This window comes from Ascaphus truei, chromosome 9 (genome assembly GCF_040206685.1).
Source record: "Ascaphus truei isolate aAscTru1 chromosome 9, aAscTru1.hap1, whole genome shotgun sequence".
Classification (NCBI taxonomy): Eukaryota; Metazoa; Chordata; class Amphibia; order Anura; family Ascaphidae; genus Ascaphus; species Ascaphus truei.
Window position 1 is genome coordinate 48,277,749 of NC_134491.1, and position 25,561 is coordinate 48,303,309.

General features: G+C 56.5%; 1 protein-coding gene across 1 annotated transcript in view; it reads left to right on the plus strand.

Moving 5' to 3' along the window:
• The window catches only part of SPTLC2 (serine palmitoyltransferase long chain base subunit 2), a 50,414-nt gene that overhangs the window by 12,873 nt on the left and 11,980 nt on the right, over nt 1–25,561 (plus strand). The window contains exons 2-9 of the mRNA XM_075614652.1: nt 269–463; nt 1,287–1,441; nt 2,431–2,579; nt 2,775–2,899; nt 6,480–6,573; nt 7,715–7,820; nt 11,028–11,247; nt 12,153–12,279. Of these exons, the coding sequence (XP_075470767.1) occupies nt 269–463; nt 1,287–1,441; nt 2,431–2,579; nt 2,775–2,899; nt 6,480–6,573; nt 7,715–7,820; nt 11,028–11,247; nt 12,153–12,279 (1,171 nt within the window). The remainder of the gene's footprint in view (nt 1–268; nt 464–1,286; nt 1,442–2,430; nt 2,580–2,774; nt 2,900–6,479; nt 6,574–7,714; nt 7,821–11,027; nt 11,248–12,152; nt 12,280–25,561) is intronic.

Consider the following 25,561-nt stretch of genomic DNA (forward strand, 5'->3'; position numbering starts at 1 on the left):
AGAATGGCCGGCCCTGTCCTAAACCCTTCTGTAACCTCGCCTCTCCCTGTCCCAGGTACCCCACATTCCTGAGGATGGGCGCCCCTGTCCTAAACCCTTCTGTAACCTCGCCTCTCCCTGTCCCAGGTACCCCACATTCCTGAGGATGCGCACCCCTGTGCTAAACCCTTCTGTAACCTCGCCTCTCCCTGTCCCAGGTACCCCACATTCCTGAGGATGCGCACCCCTGTCCTAAACCCTTCTGTAACCTCGCCTCTCCCTGTCCCAGGTACCCCACATTCCTAAGGATGGCCGCCTCTACAAGAAACCCTTCAGCGAGGCGTTTGAGGAGACCCCGATGTTGGTGGCAGTCCTCACGTACATGGGGTACGGGATCCTCACTCTCTTTGGGTACCTGCGGGACTTCCTCCGGGCCTGGAACATTGAGAAGTGTCACAACGCCACCGAGAGGGACGAGCAGAAGGTGAGTGACGCCGTGTGACCGGGCACGCCACGGTTCTCTGTGGGGACATTGATTTCCGTGCCCGGCGTAGCCGTTCTTGTGGGGTTCTGTCGGAGCTGAAACGTCGATCTGCGTTTTACTAAGAGAACCGTGCAGTGCCCTCCTTGTCCGATTGGTACCGGTTACAGCAGAGGTTCTGAACTCCGGTCCTCAAGCCCTCCCAACAGGTCAGGTTTTCAGGATATCCCTGCTTCAGCACAGGTTTCACAATCCGTCCTTGCATCAGCACTGATTCAGTCATCTGTGCTGAAGCAGAGATATCCTGAAAACCTGACCTGTTGGGGGGGGGGGGGGGGGTCTGGAGTTAAGACCCCCCCCCGGTTACAGTATTTACGCATAGTGGATCCAAAGTATGTTATTGACTCACTAGCTTGGAGATGTGCGTGCATGTGTCCATATATACATATATACATATATACAGTAACATATACACATACACAAAGCTCCTTATCGACTGTACCGATGTGTGTAACTGTTGTGATATTTTATTGCTTGCCTTTTGACCCCATTGTTCTGTGCTGAGGAATATCTTGGCGCATTATAACTAATACTACGATGTTTGACATAAAGGGTGTTAATGCTCACTGTCTCTCTTGGGATAGAGTATTTGGGTGTATTACACCCCTGCCGGAGCGCGTAACCGGCAGGTAACATGGGAGTGGTTCCGGCTCCGTAATAACAGCGTCACGGTTTTACCACGTGGAACTTGCGCGGCAGATTGACCGTGATCGCGCCATTGTAATCCGTGGCGCTCCATGGCTGACGCTGGCACTTGGCGTTGCAGGACTTTGTGCCTCTGTATCAGGACTTTGAGAACTTCTACACCCGGAACCTGTACATGCGGATACGGGATAATTGGAACCGGCCGCTGTGTGGCGTCCCGGGGGCGGCGATGGACATCAAGGAGACCTTCACGGAGGATTACAACTGGACATGCAAGTGAGTGAGGGGGGGTCTGCACGGGCAGTAGCCGGGGTCTCTGCGTATTATATTGCGCTGCCCGGTGGGGCGGGCCTCCGTGGCATTGTGGGGGGTAAGTGTTGCGGGTAATAAAACTGTAACCATGATGGTTTTCCCTAAATAATAGAATCTGGCTTTACTCGCCGCCCTGATCTCTCCCACGGGAGGAAACTGCAGGTGTCTTACGTGTGCTAAAGTTCCAGAGAGGCCGTGCTGTCTGCGGCGAAACGGCGACGCGTCATTCTGCAGCGTCCGCATACCAGCGGGCACTGCAACTATATAAGGAGACCGTGGGGGCCAGTTACAGGCTAGAGGCGAATAACTGCCGATTTCGGATAATGGGTGGCAGGCATCCCGCTGCGACCATTTCTCCGCGGCGTTTGGCCGCAGAGGAATCCTCCGGCGCAGCCGCTTCACCAAGGAAAGTTAATTTAAGGGTTAATTTAGCGGTTAGTATAGGGGGTTTTAGGGTAAGGGGTAAAGGTTTTTAGGGTAGGGGGTAGCGTTGGTATTGGGGTTTTTTAGGGTTAAGGTTAGGGACTTACCATGGCGGCGAAGCGAGTAGCGGTTAAATGCCGGCGGAGATTTGGTCGCAGAGAACCGCCCGCGCCCCGATGTCCTATACCGGATAACCGGGCGGTCCCTGCAGGGCCCGGTGTGGCCGCGATGGTTATTATTGTTAGGGCTGTTACTTATAATATAGCGCCAGCATATTCCGCGGCGCACGGGCGCTATACAAGCTGTTACAGTTCAGAAACCCTTGCACCCAGGAGCTCACAATCTGTCGTGTGTGCGCCATTGTGCCGTGTGTGCGCCATTGTGCCGTGTGTGCGCCATTGTGCCGTGTGTGCGCCATTGTGCCGTGTGTGCGCCATTGTGCCGTGTGTGCGCCATTGTGCCGTGTGCGCGCCATTGTGCCGTGCCTCATTGTGCCGTGTGTGTAACGGCTGCCTCGCCCGCCTCCGCAGGTATACCGGCCGCATGATGAAGGACGTGATGAACATGGGCTCCTATAATTACCTGGGCTTCGCGCAGAGCCGCGGGGCCTGTGCAGATGCAGCGGAGCTGGCTCTGCGCCAGTACGGAGCGGGCGTCTGCAGCACCCGGCAGGAGATGGGTGAGGGAGACTGGCACAGGGAGCGCTCGCCCCAGTGACCCCTTTCTATAGAGACAGCAAGAGGGCGGAGCTTAAATATTGTGTTTAAAAATGGGTGCCGTAGCCCCGCCTCCTGTCCTGTGGTCCCTCCCATTCCCTTTAGGTCCTCCCATCGCCCCATTCTCCACGATTTGATCTCTGCGCCTCCTCACACAGGGAACCTGGATAAGCTCCATGAGACGGAGAGTCTGGTCGCGCGGTTTCTGGGTGTGGAGGCCGCCATGACGTACGGAATGGGTTTTGCCACCAACTCCATGAACATCCCTGCACTGGCTGGAAAGGTACCTGCCCAAAGTACTCTGCCTGCCTGCCTGCCCAGAGTACTCTGCCTGCCTGCCCAGAGTACTCTGCCTGCCTGCCCAGAGTACTCTGCCTGCCTGCCCAGAGTACTCTGCCTGCCTGCCCAGAGTACTCTGCCTGCCTGCGTGCCTGCCCAGAGTACTCTGCCTGTCTGCCTGCCCAGAGTACTCTGCCTGCCTGCCCAGAGTACTCTGCCTCTCTGCCTGCCTGCGTGCCTGCCCAGAGTACTCTGCCTGTCTGCCTGCCCAGAGTACTCTGCCTCTCTGCCTGCCCAGAGTACTCTGCCTGCCTGCCCAGAGTACTCTGCCTGCCTGCCCAGAGTACTCTGCCTGCCTGCCCAGAGTACTCTGCCTGTCTGCCTGCCCAGAGTACTCTGCCTGCCTGCCCAGAGTACTCTGCCTCTCTGCCTGCCCAGAGTACTCTGCCTGCCTGCCCAGAGTACTCTGCCTGCCTGCCCAGAGTACTCTGCCTGCCTGCCCAGAGTACTCTGCCTGCCTGCCCAGAGTACTCTGCCTCTCTGCCTGCCTGCCTGTCTGCCTGCCCAGAGTACTCTGCCTCTCTGCCTGCCTGCCTGTCTGCCTGCGCAGAGTACTCTGCCTGCCTCTCTGCTTGCCTGCCTGCCTGCCTCTCTGCTTGCCTGCCTGCCTGCCTCTCTGCTTGCCTGCATGCCTCTCTGCTTGCCTGCCTGCCTCTCTGCTTGCCTGCCTGCCTGCCTCTCTGCTTGCCTGCCTGCCTGCCTCTCTGCTTGCCTGCCTGCCTCTCTGCTTGCCTGTCTGCCTCTCTGCTTGCCTGTCTGCCTCTCTGCTTGCCTGTCTGCCTCTCTGCTTGCCTGTCTGCCTCTCTGCTTGCCTGTCTGCCTCTCTGCTTGCCTGTCTGCCTCTCTGCTTGCCTGTCTGCCTCTCTGCTTGCCTGTCTGCCTCTCTGCTTGCCTGTCTGCCTCTCTGCTTGCCTCTCTGCCTCTCTGCTTGCCTCTCTGCCTCTCTGCTTGCCTCTCTGCCTCTCTGCTTGCCTCTCTGCCTCTCTGCTTGCCTCTCTGCCTCTCTGCTTGCCTCTCTGCTTGCCTGTCTGCCTCTCTGCCTCTCTGCTTGCCTCTCTGCTTGCCTGTCTGCCTCTCTGCTTGCCTGTCTGCCTCTCTGCTTGCCTGTCTGCCTCTCTGCTTGCCTGTCTGCCTCTCTGCTTGCCTGTCTGCCTCTCTGCTTGCCTGTCTGCCTCTCTGCTTGCCTGTCTGCCTCTCTCTGCTTGCCTGTCTGCCTCTCTCTGCCTGCCTGCCTGCCTCTCTCTGCCTGCCTGCCTGTCTGCCTCTCTGCCTGCCTGCCTGTCTGCCTCTCTGCCTGCCTGCCTGTCTGCCTCTCTGCCTGCCTGCCTGTCTGCCTCTCTGCCTGCCTGCCTGTCTGCCTCTCTGCCTGCCTGTCTGCCTCTCTCTGCCTGCCTGTCTGCCTCTCTCTGCCTGTCTGCCTCTCTGCCTGCCTGCCTCTCTGCCTGGCTGCCTGCCTCTCTGCCTGCCTGCCTCTCTGCCTGCCTGCCTCTCTGCCTGCCTCTCTGCCTGCCTCTCTCTGCCTGCCTGCCTCTCTGCCTGCCTCTCTGCCTGCCTGCCTCTCTGTCTGCCTCTCTGTCTGCCTGCCTGCCTCTCTGTCTGCCTGCCTGCCTCTCTGTCTGCCTGCCTGCCTCTCTGTCTGCCTGCCTGCCTCTCTGTCTGCCTGCCTGCCTCTCTGTCTGCCTGCCTGCCTCTCTGCTTGCCTGCCTGCCTCTCTCTGCCTCTCTCTGCCTGCCTGCCTGCCTCTCTGCCTGCCTGCCTCTCTGCCTGCCTGCCTGCCTGCCTCTCTGTCTGCCTGCCTCTCTGCCTCTCTGCCTGCCTGCCTCTCTGTCTGCCTGCCTCTCTGTCTGCCTGCCTCTCTGCCTGCCTCTCTCTGCCTGCCTGCCTCTCTGCCTGCCTCTCTCTGCCTGCCTGCCTCTCTGCCTGCCTCTCTGCCTGCCTGCCTCTCTGTCTGCCTGCCTGCCTCTCTGCTTGCCTGCCTGCCTCTCTGCTTGCCTGCCTGCCTCTCTCTGCCTCTCTGCTTGCCTGCCTCTCTGCCTGCCTCTCTCTGCCTGCCTGCCTCTCTGCCTGCCTCTCTGCCTGCCTGCCTCTCTGCTTGCCTGCCTGCCTCTCTGCTTGCCTGCCTGCCTCTCTGCTTGCCTGCCTGCCTCTCTCTGCCTCTCTGCTTGCCTGCCTGCCTCTCTCTGCCTCTCTCTGCCTGCCTCTCTGCCTGCCTGCCTGCCTCTCTGCCTGCCTGCCTCTCTGCCTGCCTGCCTCTCTGCCTGCCTGCCTGCCTCTCTGCCTGCCTGCCTGCCTCTCTGCCTGCCTGCCTCTCTGCCTGCCTGCCTCTCTGCCTGCCTGCCTCTCTGCCTGCCTGCCTCTCTGCCTGCCTGCCTCTCTGCCTGCCTGCCTCTCTGCCTGCCTGCCTCTCTGTCTGCCTGCCTCTCTCTGCCTGCCTCTCTGCCTGCCTCTCTGCCTGCCTCTCTGCCTGCCTCTCTGCCTGCCTCTCTGCCTGCCTCTCTGCCTGCCTGCCTCTCTGCCTGCCTGCCTCTCTGCCTGCCTGCCTCTCTGCCTGCCTGCCTGCCTCTCTGCCTGCCTGCCTGCCTCTCTGCCTGCCTGCCTCTCTCCCTGCCTCTCTGCCTGCCTGCCTCTCTCCCTGCCTCTCTGCCTGCCTGCCTCTCTCCCTGCCTCTCTGCCTGCCTGCCTCTCTCCCTGCCTCTCTGCCTGCCTGCCTCTCTCCCTGCCTCTCTGCCTGCCTGCCTCTCTCCCTGCCTCTCTGCCTGCCTGCCTCTCTCCCTGCCTCTCTGCCTGCCTGCCTCTCTGCTTGCCTGCCTGCCTCTCTCTGCCTCTCTCTGCCTGCCTCTCTGCCTGCCTCTCTCTGCCTCTCTCTGCCTCTCTCTGCCTCTCTCTGCCTCTCTCTGCCTGCCTCTCTCTGCCTCTCTCTGCCTCTCTCTGCCTCTCTCTGCCTCTCTCTGCCTCTCTCTGCCTGCCTCTCTCTGTCTGCCTCTCTCTGCCTCTCTCTCTGCCTCTCTCTCTGCCTGCCTCTCTCTGCCTCTCTCTGCCTCTCTCTGCCTCTCTCTGCCTCTCTCTGCCTCTCTCTGCCTCTCTCTGCCTCTCTCTGCCTCTCTCTGCCTGCCTCTCTCTGTCTGCCTCTCTCTGCCTCTCTCTGCCTGCCTCTCTCTGTCTGCCTCTCTCTGCCTCTCTCTGCCTGCCTCTCTGCCTGCCTCTCTCTGCCTCTCTCTGCCTCTCTCTGCCTCTCTCTGCCTCTCTCTGCCTCTCTCTCTGCCTCTCTCTCTGCCTGCCTCTCTCTGCCTCTCTCTGCCTCTCTCTGCCTGCCTCTCTCTGCCTGCCTCTCTCTGCCTGCCTCTCTCTGCCTGCCTCTCTCTGCCTGCCTCTCTCTGCCTGCCTCTCTCTGCCTGCCTCTCTCTGCCTGCCTCTCTGCCTGCCTCTCTGCCTGCCTATCTGCCTCTCTGCCTGCCACTTTCTCTGTTCAGGTTTCTTGTGTTTCTGCCCTTGGAGTTTTCACGTTAATATTTGTTTTATTTTAGGGGTGTCTGATTCTCAGTGATGAGCTAAACCATGCGTCCCTGGTGCTGGGGGCCCGACTGTCCGGAGCCACAATCCGCATCTTCAAGCACAACAGTGAGTGAGCGTGTTACACTAACACACACAGACACACGATCCCGAGTCACAGGGTGTTACACTAACACACAGAGATGATCCCGAGTCACAGGGTGTTACACTAACACACAGAGATGATCCCGAGTCACAGGGTGTTACACTAACACAGACACACGATCCCGAGTCACAGGGTGTTACACTAACACACAGAGATGATCCCGAGTCACAGGGTGTTACACTAACACACACAGATGATCCCGAGTCACAGGGTGTTACACTAACACAGACACACGATCCCGAGTCACAGGGTGTTACACTAACACACAGAGATGATCCCGAGTTACAGGGTGTTACAGTAACACAGACACACGATCCCGAGTCACAGGGTGTTACACTAACACATACAGACACACGATCCCGAGTCACAGGGTGTTACACTAACACACACAGACACACGATCCCGAGTCACAGGGTGTTACACTAACACACAGATGATCCCGAGTTACAGGGTGTTACAGTAACACAGACACACGATCCCGAGTCACAGGGTGTTACAGTAACACACAGAGAGATGATCTCGAGTCACAGGGTGTTACAGTAACACACAGACACACGATCCCGAGTCTCGGGATGTTACAGTAACACACAGACACACGATCCCGAGTCACAGGGTGTTACACTAACACACAGAGATGATCCAGAGTTACAGGGTGTTACAGTAACACAGACACACGATCCCGAGTCACAGGGTGTTACACTAACACACAGAGATGATCCCGAGTTACAGGGTGTTACAGTAACACAGACACATGATCCCGAGTCACAGGATGTTACAGTAACACACAGAGAGACGATCTCGAGTCACAGGGTGTTACAGTAACACATACAGAGAGATGATCCCGAGTCACAGGGTGTTACAGTAACAGTGAGGTTTCCTTCTACACAGCTGAATGTTACAGTAATACAAAGAGAGTATTTCTTAACCATCTGGGAATCCGTGCGACAGTAACACACAGGGAAAGGGCACAGAGACGGGGGCTCTTTTTCTTCCTGAGTGTTAAAGTAACTTGGACACATACGGGGCAGGGTGTACGCTGCAAATCTCTCTTACAATACACAGTGACACTGAGGCTGAGGCTAGTAATATTATCCCTGTGTGCAGACATGCAGAGCCTGGAGAAGCTGCTCCGAGACGCCATCGTGCAGGGACAGCCGCGCACACACCGGCCCTGGAAGAAAATCCTCATCCTGGTGGAAGGGATTTACAGGTAACGAGGTGTGTGTGTCTGGCAGGCACTGCTGAGTGTGTGTCTGGCAGGCACTGCTGAGTGTGTGTGTCTGGCAGGCACTGCTGAGTGTGTGTGTCTGGCAGGCACTGCTGCGTGTGTGTGTGTCTGGCAGGCACTGCTGCGTGTGTGTGTGTGTCTGGCAGGCACTGCTGGGTGTGTGTGTGTGTCTGGCAGGCACTGCTGGGTGTGTGTGTGTGTCTGGCAGGCACTGCTGGGTGTGTGTGTGTCTGGCAGGCACTGCTGGGTGTGTGTGTGTCTGGCAGGCACTGCTGGGTGTGTGTGTGTCTGGCAGGCACTGCTGGGTGTGTGTGTGTGTGTCTGGCAGGCACTGCTGGGTGTGTGTCTGGCAGGCACTGCTGAGTGTGTGTCTGGCAGGCACTGCTGCGTGTGTGTGTGTCTGGCAGGCACTGCTGCGTGTGTGTGTGTGTCTGGCAGGCACTGCTGGGTGTGTGTGTCTGGCAGGCACTGCTGGGTGTGTGTGTGTCTGGCAGGCACTGCTGGGTGTGTGTGTGTCTGGCAGGCACTGCTGGGTGTGTGTGTGTCTGGCAGGCACTGCTGGGTGTGTGTGTGTCTGGCAGGCACTGCTGGGTGTGTGTGTGTCTGGCAGGCACTGCTGGGTGTGTGTGTGTGTGTCTGGCAGGCACTGCTGGGTGTGTGTGTGTCTGGCAGGCACTGCTGGGTGTGTGTCTGGCAGGCACTGCTGAGTGTGTGTCTGGCAGGCACTGCTGGGTGTGTGTGTGTCTGGCAGGCACTGCTGGGTGTGTGTGTGTCTGGCAGGCACTGCTGGGTGTGTGTGTGTCTGGCAGGCACTGCTGGGTGTGTGTGTGTCTGGCAGGCACTGCTGTGTGTGTGTGTGTGTGTGTCTGGCAGGCACTGCTGGGTGTGTGTGTGTCTGGCAGGCACTGCTGGGTGTGTGTGTGTGTGTGTCTGGCAGGCACTGCTGGGTGTGTGTGTGTGTCTGGCAGGCACTGCTGGGTGTGTGTCTGGCAGGCACTGCTGAGTGTGTGTCTGGCAGGCACTGCTGGGTGTGTGTGTGTCTGGCAGGCACTGCTGGGTGTGTGTGTGTCTGGCAGGCACTGCTGGGTGTGTGTGTGTCTGGCAGGCACTGCTGGGTGTGTGTGTGTCTGGCAGGCACTGCTGGGTGTGTGTGTGTGTCTGGCAGGCACTGCTGGGTGTGTGTGTGTCTGGCAGGCACTGCTGGGTGTGTGTGTGTCTGGCAGGCACTGCTGGGTGTGTGTGTGTCTGGCAGGCACTGCTGGGTGTGTGTGTGTCTGGCAGGCACTGCTGGGTGTGTGTGTGTCTGGCAGGCACTGCCGGGTGTGTGTGTGTCTGGCAGGCACTGCTGGGTGTGTGTGTGTCTGGCAGGCACTGCTGAGTGTGTGTCTGGCAGGCACTGCTGAGTGTGTGTGTCTGGCAGGCACTGCTGAGTGTGTGTGTCTGGCAGGCACTGCTGCGTGTGTGTGTCTGGCAGGCACTGCTGCGTGTGTGTGTGTGTCTGGCAGGCACTGCTGGGTGTGTGTGTGTGTCTGGCAGGCACTGCTGGGTGTGTGTGTGTGTCTGGCAGGCACTGCTGGGTGTGTGTGTGTCTGGCAGGCACTGCTGGGTGTGTGTGTGTCTGGCAGGCACTGCTGGGTGTGTGTGTGTCTGGCAGGCACTGCTGGGTGTGTGTGTGTGTCTGGCAGGCACTGCTGGGTGTGTGTGTGTCTGGCAGGCACTGCTGGGTGTGTGTGTGTCTGGCAGGCACTGCTGGGTGTGTGTGTGTCTGGCAGGCACTGCTGGGTGTGTGTGTGTGTGTCTGGCAGGCACTGCTGAGTGTGTGTCTGGCAGGCACTGCTGAGTGTGTGTGTCTGGCAGGCACTGCTGAGTGTGTGTGTCTGGCAGGCACTGCTGCGTGTGTGTGTGTCTGGCAGGCACTGCTGCGTGTGTGTGTGTGTGTGTCTGGCAGGCACTGCTGGGTGTGTGTGTGTGTCTGGCAGGCACTGCTGGGTGTGTGTGTGTCTGGCAGGCACTGCTGGGTGTGTGTGTGTCTGGCAGGCACTGCTGGGTGTGTGTGTGTGTGTCTGGCAGGCACTGCTGGGTGTGTGTGTGTCTGGCAGGCACTGCTGGGTGTGTGTCTGGCAGGCACTGCTGAGTGTGTGTCTGGCAGGCACTGCTGGGTGTGTGTGTGTCTGGCAGGCACTGCTGGGTGTGTGTGTGTCTGGCAGGCACTGCTGGGTGTGTGTGTGTCTGGCAGGCACTGCTGGGTGTGTGTGTGTCTGGCAGGCACTGCTGGGTGTGTGTGTGTCTGGCAGGCACTGCTGGGTGTGTGTGTGTGTGTGTCTGGCAGGCACTGCTGGGTGTGTGTGTGTCTGGCAGGCACTGCTGGGTGTGTGTGTGTCTGGCAGGCACTGCTGGGTGTGTGTGTGTCTGGCAGGCACTGCTGGGTGTGTGTGTGTCTGGCAGGCACTGCTGGGTGTGTGTGTGTGTGTCTGGCAGGCACTGCTGGGTGTGTGTGTGTCTGGCAGGCACTGCTGGGTGTGTGTCTGGCAGGCACTGCTGAGTGTGTGTCTGGCAGGCACTGCTGGGTGTGTGTGTGTCTGGCAGGCACTGCTGGGTGTGTGTGTGTCTGGCAGGCACTGCTGGGTGTGTGTGTGTCTGGCAGGCACTGCTGGGTGTGTGTGTGTCTGGCAGGCACTGCTGGGTGTGTGTGTGTCTGGCAGGCACTGCTGGGTGTGTGTGTGTGTCTGGCAGGCACTGCTGGGTGTGTGTGTGTCTGGCAGGCACTGCTGGGTGTGTGTGTGTCTGGCAGGCACTGCTGGGTGTGTGTGTGTCTGGCAGGCACTGCTGGGTGTGTGTGTGTCTGGCAGGCACTGCTGGGTGTGTGTGTGTCTGGCAGGCACTGCCGGGTGTGTGTGTGTCTGGCAGGCACTGCTGGGTGTGTGTGTGTCTGGCAGGCACTGCTGGGTGTGTGTCTGGCAGGCACTGCCGGGTGTGTGTGTGTCTGGCAGGCACTGCTGGGTGTGTGTGTGTCTGGCAGGCATTGCTGGGTGTGTGTGTGTCTGGCAGGCACTGCTGGGTGTGTGTGTGTCTGGCAGGCACTGCTGGGTGTGTGTGTGTCTGGCAGGCACTGCCGGGTGTGTGTGGGTCTGGCAGGCACTGCCGGGTGTGTGAGACCGGCACTGCTCACCCTATGCCTCTCCCCTGCAGTATGGAGGGTTCCATTGTCCGCCTGCCGGAGGTGATTGCCCTGAAGAAGCAGTACAAGGCGTATCTCTATCTGGACGAGGCGCACAGCATCGGGGCTCTGGGCCCCTCTGGGCGAGGGGTGGTTGACTACTTTGGTCTGGACTCCAGAGACGTGGACATAATGATGGGGACCTTCACCAAGAGCTTCGGCAGCGCCGGGGGCTACATCGGAGGCAGCAAGGTCTGTGCCCCCCCCCCTATTATGGGCCCTCCCCCTCTCCCCTTCACCTGGTGCGCTTACTTAAGTCTGCGCCCCCTGCCTGCTCTCCCCCCCCTGCTCGCGCCCCCCTCCTTACCTTGCCTTCGGTGTCGAATGACGCAACCCCGCAGCTTCGTTTGACGCCATGTTGCCATGGCGACAAGGTAAGGTAAATTAAATGCCTTGGGAAACACCGCGGGGCCTCTGCAACCTCAGCGCCCCCCCGGGAAAATCTTGCGCCCCCCAGCTTGCCCACCCCTGTATTAGGAGGTGGATCCAAAACATTTACATTGTTAGAACAGCAGAGGGAGCCAGAGACTCACAGCCATCTCTCCCAGCCAGGTTAGCGCTGCCGTCTCTTCCTGCGCCTGCCTACGAAGCACGGCCCAATGTGTCACCAGCCACTCACTACGTGTATATCTGTATGTTTTCTGCGTACTGGGACAGTAACGCACATAAAGGCATTATAATAAAGCGGCTCGCTATGCTAATTAGATAAACCTCTGACCTGTCCGCATTCACTTCCTGGTCCGGTGCCCCGGCGTCGGCCCCCAGAGTCACCTTCACCACCCCTGCTGGAAGGCTGTTCCATGGACCCACTACGCCTGTTATTGTTGTAATTGATTGTACGGTTGTGTGCGGGCCAGTCCTTCTATGTTCTGCCGTACTGTTCACAGTGACATTTTCAATGCCCAATATACGAACATATTAAGCAGATTTTCTGGGAGGGCGGGTGTGAAGGGGTTAAGTGATTGGTTCATTGCGTCCGCAGTCGGTGGTTGAGCAGGTGGCTCTGTCCGTGTGTATTATTCAGGGGGGGGGGGGGTGGAACTGCTTATTGCCCCTCTCATAACTCCATTCTCTGTCACTCTGTGTGCGGCTGTCAGGTCCTCATCGATTACCTACGGACGCACTCCCACAGCAACGCCTACGCCACCTCCATGTCACCGCCAGTGGCCCAGCAGGTCATCGCTTCCATGAAGTGCATTATGGGAGAAGACGGCACTACGCTCGGTGAGTAATGTTTTACCCCCGGTTATTCTGGCTGCCCCGTCGTCGGCGCGGTTTGTCCCAGGGTCAGTGTGTGTGAGGCACTTTTAACACTGGCTGCGACCTGCGCGGCTCGTGTATCGATTTGCGCGTATCTCGCGGGCTCTCCAGGAGAGCGTTCTATGAATGAAATGCAGAAACTGAGCGGCTGTGGCTGTGATGTCTGTCCGATTCACCCTTTCACTGCCAGAGCTGACCGCAACCCATTGCATTTCCCTCTGGCAGTGCAAGGGTTAAGCTTGGACTAAAACTGCAGTTCCTCACAGAGGCCACACGGGGGTGCCGAGCAGCCCTGAGACGGGTGCTAATGACGATCTGATTGGGAGAATGAGGAGTGAGTAAGACTCGCGGTAGATGCTCCGCGCGCGCACAGCGTGATCTGCGCCATGTCCACATCCCGTGCGGTCATCATCCCTCAAAGGATCCAAAGATGGCGGGCACACTCCACTTTTGCTGGTCTAACAGGAAAGGCGGGAATCCCAGCAGAAATTGTTGCGTAAACTTCAATAAAGAATCGTATCGTGTAACGCTCATAAACGTACTGACCGGTCAGACATTGCAAGTCTCTTTAATGCAGACAGCGTCGGGGAAATCCCTTCTTCCGGTGAAAACGAGTCAAGTGAAGGAGAGTATTATATACTGCGGCTCTCTCTGAGTACTCGCCCACGCGATTATGACGTCACTCTCACCTTGTTGTAACATTGTTCAACTCATTCTATATGTGGGGGGTAACGTCTCATCATCCCAATACAGTAACACCCAGAGGGACTTATTGATCATCTTTAAAATGAGGGTAATGAAAAATGTTACTCTGATTTTAAAGATGATCAGTAAGTGCCTCTGGGTGTTACTGTATTGGGATGATGAGACGTTACCCCCCACATATAGAATGAGTTGAACAATGTTACTACAAGGTGAGAGTGACATGATGTGATTAAGCGTGTGGGCGAGTACTCAGAGGGAGCCGCAGTATATAATACTCTCCTTCACTCGTGTGACCTGTGTGTGTTTGGACCGGAAGAAGGGATTTCCCCGACGCGTTGCGCACTGTCTGCATGGAAAGACTTTAAATGTCTGACTCTGGTCAGTAAGTGAGTGAGCGTGTCACACCCTGTACACTGACAGCGCCGTCAGCCTGTTATGAAATGACGCGCGCATATTGCCGCTGTTTGAACCTGTTGCTGCTTTGATTCTTTTTTTTACTTTGATCTGAACGAGTCGGACTCCTGCGCGGGACGGAAACTTTCACTGTCTGCTGGGAAATGCCAAACCTGGGAGCACTTTGTAACAATGCCTGCGATCACTGACCCCTCCCACTGCGATCACTGACCCCTCCCACTGCGAGCACTGACCCCTCCCACTGCGATCACTGACCCCTCCCTCTGCGATCACTGACCCCTCCCTCTGCGATCACTGACCCCTCCCTCTGCGATCACTGACCCCTCCCTCTGCGATCACTGACCCCTCCCTCTGCCACCACTGACCCCTCCCTCTGCCACCACTGACCCCCCTCCCTCTGCCACCCCTAACCCCCCTCCCTCTGCCACCCCTAACCCCCCTCCCTCTGCCACCCCTAACCCCCCTCCCTCTGCCACCCCTGACCCCCCTCCCTCTGCCACCCCTGACCCCCCTCCCTCTGCCACCCCTGACCCCCCTCCCTCTGCCACCCCTGACCCCCCTCCCTCTGCCACCCCTGACCCCCCTCCCTCTGCCACCCCTGACCCCCCTCCCTCTGCCACCCCTGACCCCCCTCCCTCTGCCACCCCTGACCCCCCTCCCTCTCCCACCCCTGACCCCCCTCCCTCTGCCAACCCTGACCCCCCTCCCTCTGCCAACCCTGACCCCCCTCCCTCTGCCAACCCTGACCCCCCTCCCTCTGCCAACCCTGACCCCCCTCCCTCTGCCAACCCTGACCCCCCTCCCTCTGCCAACCCTGACCCCCCTCCCTCTGCCACCCCCGACCCCCCTCCCTCTGCCACCCCTGACCCCCTCCCTCTGCCACCCCTGACCCCCCTCCCTCTGCCATCAATGACCCCCCTCCCTCTGCCATCAATGACCCCCCTCCCTCTGCCATCACTGACCCCCCTCCCTCTGCCATCACTGACCCCCCTCCCTCTGCCATCACTGACCCCCCTCCCTCTGCCATCACTGACCCCCCTCCCTCTGCCATCACTGACCCCCCTCCCTCTGCCATCACTGACCCCCTCCCTCTGCCATCACTGACCCCCCTCCCTCTGCCATCACTGACCCCCCTCCCTCTGCCATCACTGACCCCCCTCCCTCTGCCATCACTGACCCCCCTCCCTCTGCCATCACTGACCCCCCTCCCTCTGCCATCACTGACCCCCCTCCCTCTGCCATCACTGACCCCCCTCCCTCTGCCATCACTGACCCCCCTCCCTCTGCCATCACTGACCCCCCTCCCTCTGCCATCACTGACCCCCCTCACCCTCTGCCATCACTGACCCCCCTCACCCTCTGCCATCACTGACCCCCCTCACCCTCTGCCATCACTGACCCCCCTCACCCTCTGCCATCACTGACCCCCCTCACCCTCTGCCATCACTGACCCCCCTCACCCTCTGCCATCACTGACCCCCCTCACCCTCTGCCATCACTGACCCCCCCCTCCCTCTGCCATCACTGACCCCCCCTCCCTCTGCCATCACTGACCCCCCCTCCCTCTGCCATCACTGTCCCCCCCCTCCCTCTGCCATTACTGTCCCCCCCTCCCTCTGCCATCACTGACCCCCCTCACCCTCTGCCATCACTGTCCCCCCCCTCCCTCTGCCATCACTGACCCCCCTCCCTCTGCCATCACTGACCCCCCTCCCTCTGCCATCACTGACCCCCCTCCCTCTGCCATCACTGACCCCCCCCTCCCTCTGCCATCACTGACCCCCCCCTCCCTCTGCCATCACTGACCCCCCCCTCCCCCTGCCATCACTGACCCCCCCCTCCCTCTGCCATCACTGACCCCCCCCTCCCTCTGCCATCACTGACCCCCCCCTCCCTCTGCCATCACTGACCCCCCCCTCCCTCTGCCATCACTGACCCCCCCCTCCCTCTGCCATCACTGAACCCCCCCCTCCCTCTGCCATCACTGACCCCCCCTCCCTCTGCCATCACTGACCCCCCTCACCCTCTGCCATCACTGTCCCCCCCCCTCCCTCTGCCATCACTGACCCCCTCCCTCCGAATTCCTGGCTTTTGCTGCTGTGCTGTTTTCGGGGCGGCCTGATACAGGGCACTGTACACGCGCCTCCGATATGTGGGTCAGGCTCTTTATTGCTGTAATTAAGTGCTAATGAGGAGCACATACCACACGGAGAGGGGGACTTGGCGTTCTCTTCGCTCGGGTATTTGGGACAAGGAAACGTGTGAATAATTCTCTCGGGCTGCGGGGAATCTGGTTTCCTCTGAACAGTTTCACTGATGTGAATGTGACTGGTAGTTACAAGGGGGTAAGGAGGACGATGTTTGGGGGGTTTCAGGTACATTTAAGGTATAAATAAATGCACCGGCAGAAGCACAAAGCCACAAGGTGTCTGTCTGTGTGTGTGGGTGTGTGTGTGTGTGGTGACTCTGCAGCAGTGTGATGTTTTAACCCCGTCTGTGCCAGAGGTTGCACCTGCAACACATTGTGAAATTATACATTTTAAGTCCGAGGTAACCAAAGGACAAACTGCTGGTCTTTGTGGTGTGAGCTGTTAGTTTGTGACAGCGTCAATCTCTTACAAGTCACCTTCACGTCCTACACAGGTCCCCAAATTGGCTTGTCGCCCTATTGTCACAGGTAGTGTTAAGCAGCTGTGCTTAAACTGTGCAGAGAGGGATTGTGGGTAGTGATATGCAAATGAGCACTGGGTGTGTTGCATAATATAAGTCTTGAACCCAGGCTGTGCTGAAAGGCTGTGTAATGCGGCAGGCAGAAGCTTATAAGGGGTCCATGTTAAAATGGATAAGAAGCAAAAGGTAACACTGCTCATTTGCATGTCATTACCCAGAATCCCCAGCTGCAGTGCAAGCACTGTATGTATGGAGATAATGGGGAAGGGCAGCGCTGCAGACCTGTCTGAGACGCGTGAATGTGCTAACGGGCTATTTTTATTTGACGTATAATATAAATCTATAATGCGTTGTATTATGCTGTGTAAACCTCACTACTGAGGTCTCGTAAACGTCTGTAACTAATGCAATACTCGGGGATCTGTTTAGATGCACGGCTCTCCTCCCCCCCCTCCTCCTCCCCTCTCTCTCTCCCCTCTCACTCACCCCCTCTCCCCTCTCCCTCCCCCCCTTTCCATTGTGCTGCTTTAATTTAGATTTTGGGCCGTAACAAGCAGCGGCCCGCGTTTCTAATAGGCAGGGACGTGCACGGCTTATATTCTCACGTAACTGGAAGATCAAAGAAACCCAATACAGTGCTCACTTTAATCCACCCGCACAGTATGTCACCGCCTGTTTGGCAGCAGAGGAGTTAACGGGAGATGCCAAATTCTTGAATTCCTTTCTCGGTGGGAGCAGGTTATATGTATCCAGACTCCCACAGAGAATACGAGCGCTTTCCCCTCTCATTATCCGAGCAGAGACGGAGACTTTCTCAGGGGATGAGATGAGGCGAGAGGTTTCTTTTTGACCTAGTTGCCCATTAGAATAACTCTGGGATGTTATAATCTGCCCCAGGGAATAAACCTAAGTCATCCTCCTCCATTGTATAATGTCACCTTTTTATTTCCCTTCAATACTTCTTACCACTCAGCTTGGTTGTGTTGGCGCATTTGTATTTGCAGGTGTTATTCCTGTGTGCGTGTTCATGCGTGTTCATGCGTGTTCATGCGTGTTCATGCGTGTTCGGTTTTGTGTGTCTTTGTGTCCGTGAGCCGCGGGAGTGTAAGCCGTCTTTGTGTAGTGCACCGCGGGAGTTTGTGTGCGCGTGCTGCGGCAGTCTGTCTGTCTGTCTGTGTGACGCACACACACCTGTAAGCATACTGTAGTGTGGGACATCACCGTTACTGTCCGCGCTGCGTTAATCGGCGGTAGTGAGACGTTTGCTCAGGTGGCCGCTCCCTCTGCTTCTTGTCCCCAGGTAAACACCAAATACTTATCTGGCCCTGCGGGACAATGTCAGCGTCTCATGGGATTCTCTCCGCCCCTCTATTGTCCTGTCTGTGGGGTTTTAACTATTCACAAGTGCCCCGAAGTATTGGGTTGAAGACCCCCCTGGCAGTGACAGGGTTAATGCCCCTACCAAGCTGTCCAACTTTTTTTTTTATAACCTTTTCTCTTTACAATCTTGTGAGAGGATTTTGATCGGGGCTCTTTAATATGGCCGCCATTGGGATTTTTTTGCAGTTATGCAGCTGGATTGTCTCCTGGGAACCTCTGCAGTTACAACCTCTTTTAATCATTAATCCTATCTGTAATCTCTATTGATTTTATACGGCGTCTGCCAGAGCTGCCTAGTGTTTCAGTTCCCGGTATCCCCTCATGGACATTTAAATGGGCGTCCAATAGGAAGCCGCAATGTCCTCTCTGATGAGGTGGCCGCTTCCTATTGGATCCCGGGAGCCACAAGTGTCCTGTGTATCCTGCTGCGTGTCCTGTGTATCCTGCTGCGTGTCCTGTGTATCCTGCTGCGTGTCCTGTGTATCCTGCTGCGTGTCCTGTGTGTCCTGCTGCGTGTCCTGTGTGTCCTGCTGCGTGTCCTGTGTGTCCTGCTGCGTGTCCTGTGTGTCCTGCTGCGTGTCCTGTGTGTCCTGCTGCGTGTCCTGTGTGTCCTGCTGCGTGTCCTGTGTGTCCTGCTGCGTGTCCTGTGTGTCCTGCTGCGTGTCCTGTGTGTCCTGCTGCGTGTCCTGTGTGTCCTGCTGCGTGTCCTGTGTGTCCTGCTGCGTGTCCTGTGTGTCCTGCTGCGTGTCCTGTGTGTCCTGCTGCGTGTCCTGTGTGTCCTGCTGCGTGTCCTGTGTGTCCTGCTGCGTGTCCTGTGTGTCCTGCTGCGTGTCCTGTGTGTCCTGCTGCGTGTCCTGTGTGTCCTGCTGCGTGTCCTGTGTGTCCTGCTGCGTGTCCTGTGTGTCCTGCTGCGTGTCCTGTGTGTCCTGCTGCGTGTCCTGTGTATCCTGCTGCGTGTCCTGTGTATCCTGCTGTGTATCCTGCTGCGTGTCCTGTGTATCCTGCTGCGTGTCCTGTGTATCCTGCTGCGTGTCCTGTGTATCCTGCTGCATGTCCTGCGTATCCTGCGGCGTGTCCTGTGTATCCTGCTGCGTGTCCTGTGTATCCCGCTGCGTGTCCTGTGTATCCTGCTGCGTGTCCTGTGTATCTCGCGGCGTGTCCTGTGTATCCCGCTGCGTGTCCTGTGTATCCCGCTGCGTGTCCTGTGTATCCCGCTGCGTGTCCTGTGTATCCCGCTGCGTGTCCTGTGTATCCCGCTGCGTGTCCTGTGTATCCCGCTGCGTGTCCTGTGTATCCCGCTGCGTGTCCTGTGTATCCTGCTGCATGCCCTGCGTATCCCGCTGCGTGTCCTGCGTATCCCGCTGCGTGTCCTGTGTATCCCGCTGCGTGTCCTGCGTATCCCGCTGCGTGTCCTGTGTATCCTGCTGCGTGTCCTGTGTATCCCGCGGCTTGTCCTGTGTATCCCGCTGCGTGTCCTGTGTATCCCGCTGCGTGTCCTGCGTATCCTGCGGCGTGTCCTGTGTATCCTGCTGCGTGTCCTGTGTATCCTGCTGCGTGTCCTGTGTATCCCGCTGCGTGTCCTGCGTATCCCGCTGCGTGTCCTGCGTATCCCGCTGCGTGTCCTGTGTATCCCGCGGCGTGTCCTGTGTATCCCGCTGCGTGTCCTGTGTATCCCGCTGCGTGTCCTGCGTATCCTGCGGCGTGTCCTGTGTATCCTGCTGCGTGTCCTGTGTATCCTGCTGCGTGTCCTGTGTATCCTGCGGCGTGTCCTGTGTATCCTGCTGCGTGTCCTGTGTATCCTGCTGCGTGTCCTGTGTATCCCGCGGCGTGTCCTGTGTATCCCGCTGCGTGTCCTGTGTATCCCGCTGCGTGTCCTGTGTATCCTGCTGCGTGTCCTGCGTATCCTGCGGCGTGTCCTGTGTATCCTGCTGCGTGTCCTGTGTATCCCGCTGCGTGTCCTGCGTATCCTGCGGCGTGTCCTGTGTATCCTGCTGCGTGTCCTGTGTATCCTGCTGCGTGTCCTGTGTATCCTGCTGCGTGTCCTGTGTATCCTGCTGCGTGTCCTGTGTATCCTGCTGCGTGTCCTGTGTATCCCGCGGCGTGTCCAGTGTATCCCGCGGCGTGTCCTGTGTATCCCGCGGCGTGTCCTGTGTATCCCGCTGCGTGTCCTGTGTATCCCGCTGCGTGTCCTGTGTATCCTGCGGCGTGTCCTGTGTATCCTGCTGCGTGTCCTGTGGATCCTGCTGCGTGTCCTGTGGATCCTGCTGCGTGTCCTGTGGATCCTGCTGCGTGTCCTGTGTATCTTGCGTGTCCTGCTGCGTGTCCTGTGTATCTTGCGTGTCCTGCTGCGTGTCCTGTGTATCTTGCGTGTCCTGCTGCGTGTCCTGTGTATCTTGCGTGTCCTGCCTGCCGCGATAGGTAATTCCTGAGAAGTCCTATGCTCTGTAGTAAGGGCCGGGCCGGGAATCTGTCTTTGGGACATCGCCCTGATCCCAAATTATTTGTAATTTGACTTGGGTTAAAAATGCCTCCCGGGCGAGAATTTTCCTAAATCAGGACTCCACCCTACTTGCTGCATATGGATGTTCAATGCTTTGTGTGTGGCTCCTGAAACGGTTCCCATTGTGCACTTTCTGCGGATGCTTTTGTAATGAATCCCAGCGACTGTTATTTTTACATTGATATTCCTGCAGCACAGCCGCTTCCCGGAGAGGTTGCAGCGGTTGGTAAAAGGAAATGATTGTTTGGAGCGAGTGTGTCGGACTGAATGACATTACTGATTCTCAATCTCTTGACCTGTTATCCCTGCGTTTGCACAGCTGCGGCGCCCTCACTGGGGTCACGGGTAACTCTTCCTGTTCCCTTCTAGCCACCTTTAAATCTGACTCCGTTTTGTAGGTCTCCTCCCATTTATTCAGGGCAGAAAGTCAAATCGTTTCCACCCTGTGACCCTCTGTGCTCCCTTATTTCCAACAGCCCCCAAAATGTAGCCCAAATCTTCATTAGCGTGGATCAGCATTTCAGACACATGTACAGGAGATGGAGTGCAAGCTCTGTGGTCTAGGAAGTCATTGTGCCTTTGTGTGGGAATTCCAACTCTGTAAGAATATTTAACTCCTAAATGCGCACACGCGTGTATCCCCGCACACGCACACAAACCATCATTATATCGGAGAGGGGGGTTGCTGTTTGGGGCCGCCCTGGGCAGTGACAGATTGAAGTCTTCCCCTGCAATGTATGCTGTTCTGCAGAGCTGCAGTTTCACTCTTTTGATTGTAAGCTCTTGTGCTCGAGAGAATCACAGGGGGCGAGGGGCCTGCATGTACCAAAGCTCCAGCGTGAGGGGCAGTGTCCAAGGGGTCAAGGGGTCTCTGCCGGAAATGATTTACAAACCATGGATAAACAATAGGAGCCGATGTGCCCCCCTGGGAGGAGGGAGGGCCCAGCTCTCAGCCTGGGATCCAAAACCTTGTCCCAGGATCAAAGGGGAAAGGTGGATACTTGAGCGGATCTCTTTTTACAGAGCTCTGTGTATGTACACACACCACACACCAACCATCACACCCCCCCACCCCCCTCTGCACCATCTGGATGTGATAAAGCACAGTGTGGGAGGAGGGACAGACTGTCTGAGTGCTGGCTGGTCCTCTTCACTCACTGTGGCTGGTGCCTGGTGTCAGACAGAGAACCTGTCACTGTAACATTCCTTCCCGATGTCTGCCACGCATCGCAGAGCACAGGGGTTAGTGTCCAGGTGCCTGCCGTCCTAAACACTCCTAATTCAGTGTCCGGGCACTCATGCCAGCTGGGGAAGTGTTATAGCAACAGCATATACTGTAGCATTGTACAGGAGGGAAGCATTGTACGCCTCCGTGTGCGCGTTTCTTTGTCTTGAATATGATGCACAGCGACGCAGTTATATCCCAATTTGGGAGTGCGAGGCGTGGACGCGATGTGCAAAGAGCCACGGTCGCCATCATTCATAATGCGGAATGTATATTAGCGCCAGCATATGCCTCAGCGCGGTACAAGGGGGGTACAGAGACTTGGTAATTACATAAACAGAGTTGCATACAAATAAGGACAGAGGTAATGTGGATCCTGAGAGCTTACACTCAGCACAGGGACAGGCAACTCCAGTCCTCAGGGGCCACCAACAGGTCAGGTTTTCAGGATATCCCTGCTTCAGCACAGGTGGCTGTCAAAGACTGAGCCACTGATTGGGCCACCTGTGCTGAAGCAGAGACTGATTGAGCCACCTGTGCTGTAGCAGGGATATCCTGAAAACCTGACCTGTTGGTGGCACTTGAGGACTGGAGTTTCCCGCCCCTGCGCTGCTACAGTGTAAGATTCCGGTTTAGTGGATTTACAGAGTTGAATTAAAAACAAAAGCAACAGGCCTGGCAGGCTATACTCATTACCGATAGCGGGAGCTACATAGGGGTTCATACCTGACCGCACAAACATTTCCCAGTTGTAGGGAAATCAGGGCCGGTTTTGGATAATGTGAAGAGGGCATATAAAATAGCCTCTAAATATTTCTTGAAACCCGCAAACCTCCTGAAGCATTTAATGAGGGGAGCGGTCAGGGTGACAAGCCAAATAAAAAGCAATTTGTTCAGTGAAAGCAAATCGTAAACGCGGGTCGTTTAAAAGCACAAACGGACACAGAAAATAAAGATGCTCAGGAAATCTTCCAGCTTAATGTCACAGGGGAGTTAAACAAACACGAGGTGTGAGGCCGTGGAGATGATGTCCGGGGCTGCAGTATAATACCACCCAGAGAAAAAGAACATACTGCATCGAATAATGGGACTGAGTACCTCTGTGTTTGGCAGGGCACTGCCCGCACTGGACCTGTCGTGTAATCGGCTGATAGGAAAGAGAAGGCTAAACTTAATTTTGCTCCATGGGACAAAACAACCCCCCCCCCCCACACCCCTCCTCAACAGACCACAAAAATTGCTCTAACTTCACTTGCGGGGGCCGCTGAAAGGGGCCCCTCTTCATATCATTAAAGAGGCTAACGGGATCAGAGAAATTGATTCCAGACCCGGCGGACGCACGAGAACGAAAACACATTATTTTGGCAGCCTGGAGAAAGCTCAACCTATGAAAATAGAACTGGGGGACCCAGAATGTGAGCACATCCCAATGCATTTATTCTCTAATTCCAGGGGGTTCTCTGTCCTTCCCAGGACATCGCCAGTAACCCCTTCTCTGCTGTGGAGGCCCAGTTTAAAAAATAAATTACTGGTGGTTTTGAATTATTTAAGAAGGCCCAGTGTCTGCAGTAGTGTCTGTATGGCAATGATTTATTGTCCCTTTTGGCGCTCTACCGGGCAGCGCTGGATAGGTTGGTTTTTTGTTCCAAGCAGTCTTCAAAGGGTCTTATCAGAAAATCTCTGTTCTCCTGAGCTGATATGACTCCTTGACACCTGCATGTCACAGGCATTACATACTGTAGCTGCTATTGCAGTAATAAATAACAGCATGTTCTTGTATAGCGCTGCTAGTTTTACGTAGCGCTTTACAGAGACATTTTGCAGGCGCGGGTCCCTGCCCCGTGGAGCTTACAATCTATGTTTTTGGGGCCTGAGGCACAGGGACGTGCCCAAGGTCACAAGGAGCCGACACCAGGAATTGGACCAGGTTCCCCTGACTCAAACTCTGTGCCAGTCAGTGTCTTTACTCACTGAGCCGCTCCTTCTCCCGCTCTTTAATTTTGAGTTTGTGGAAACATACCCATATATTAATTGCCTTTATTCCAGTGGTTCTCCTCTCCGGCTCTGCGCCACCCATGGTCCCACAGATTAACCTGCGGGGGTGGGGGAGACGAATTAAAACCGGATTTGTGTGTGTATTCGTGTCAAATAAGCAATTGAATACCTAATACATTTAAGTCTTTAGCCAGTTTTATCAGAACCTGCCTTAACCCCTGTTTGGCTGGAGGCTCCTGCAGTGCGCTGCCGTCCACTCTGCCAGGGAAAGGGTTAAATATTTTGTAAGCTAGAAGTGCTGTGAGCCCATCAGCCTGTGGGCCTCATCCAGGACATGCAAGCACCTAGGAGGGAAGGAGGCCTTAACATCTGTGACACCCAATTGCCCCCTTTCTTCCCCCCTCCCGCATCTCTCTTCCCCCCCCCCTCCCTCATCTCTCTTCCCCCCCCTCCCTCATCTCTCTTCCCCCCCTCCCTCATCTCTTCCCCCCCTCCATCTCTCCCCCCCCCTTCCTCCTCTCTTCCCCCACCCCCTCCTCCACTCTCTCTTTCCCTCCCCCCCTTCTCCTTCTCTCCCTTCCCTTCCCTTTTTAAGCTCTCAGCCGCACACATCTGGAGTTTGTTACAAGAGGAAAGAGACATGCAATTTAGTGAGTCCTTGATGTGGGGATCCTGGGAGGGAGATGGGGGGGGGGGGGGGAGGGTCTCTGAAGTAGAGGAACAAACGGATCTGGGTGGGGAGAGGTAACGTGCAGCTTCTCCAGCACTGGGAACCCGGTATAATGTTCTGTGGGGACGGTGGCTCTGAAAGTTTTATCTTCTGCTTACACTCTGTGTTTTATGTCCGAGATATGTTAGCACCAAGGACACCGTCCCTGTCACCCTGCAACGTGTCTCTTCTCTCCCCGTCCCCCCCCCCCCCCCCTTTGAAGGGTGACAGTGAAGCACATTGTTCCTCCCCTCGCAGGGTGACATTGACACTGTCCCTCCCATTGCTTGGTGGCACCTGACGAAGAAACCTATGTGGTTTGGAAAGCTGTGTACACTGTAATTTCCTATGAAGAACTAATGTTAGTCCCACTAAAAGGCATCACTTCCTGCATCAAGTCTGCTTTTCTCCAGGAACAAAGCGGCTAATGGAACTTTTACCCGCATCTAAATCACTGACCGTGATGTACAGTGCACAATTACTTTCCAGTTCAATAGTCTCTGGGGTTGGTAAAGAGCTTGGACCTTAATGAGTTAACGCTGCGGACATATGACATTCACGTGGACAGCCGTATTTAAGGACCTTCCGTATTCACTCACATCTGTATCTGTCTTGTAATGGAAGTGGCAGGAAGCTGTACCTGAGAATGGGTTCTGCGTTGGACGTTTAGCCCTCGGTGCCTTTGCAGAGGCGGGCAGTGTCCCAGCAGATAACGCACGTTATAAGCCTCAGTCACTAGCTTGTATTCTGTGCCAGCTGGGCGGGACGTCGGGCATCTCAAACTGCAGGGAAGTGAATGGGTCAGTGATTCCCAATGGGCTCGCCGAAAACAAATCTGTACTGGTGGATTCCATGCACTATAGGGGGGTCGTGAGCCCGTGTGGGGTCTGCATTTAGTAAGGCCCTGCACCTTAGCGTGGGGGAGGGGGGTTATAGCTGTCACAGCAGGAAGTGTCCAAAGTTGCTCCCCACAATGTTTTTGCATTCACTGCAGCAAGGCATTGTGGGGCGTGACTTTGGAAGTTCCCACAGTGAATGACTGCTATACTCTTTCCCCCCCCCCCCCCCCCCCCCCCATGCTGCCTGCACTCTGAGGGGCAGTTTGGGGCCTTGTTAAGCGTGTGTCCGCGATCAGATTTATTAATTAGGGGTTCGTGGCACTGTAAAAAAAACAAAGTTGGGAAACGTGGATTTCTGGCCCATTCAGATGAAGGTGAATTATCGAAAAGCAGCGCTTAATAAATAGTCAAATGTCGCCAAATCGACATTGATACGTGTGTGTGTGTGTGTGTGTGTGTGTGTGTGTCTGTGTGTGTATATATACGTACACGTACACGTACACACACGTATGCTCACACACGGGTAAAAATGCATACTACACAAACGGTTGTGTATAGACATGGGGTGGGCACCTTCAGTCGTCAAGAGTCTCCCAACAGGTCTGGTTTTCAGGATATCCCTGGGCTCTGTAATTTAGCCAGGTTCCTTTATATACAGCCTGTTACAATGTAGCTGTCTGCTGTGAATCTTGCACTGAAAGCAGTGGGGGGGGGGGGGTTATTTTGGAAATACTCTGGTTACGTAATCTCAGTGCTATATCAATCACTTAAAGTAATACACAGTACCACTGCTTGTGGCATGTCCCCCC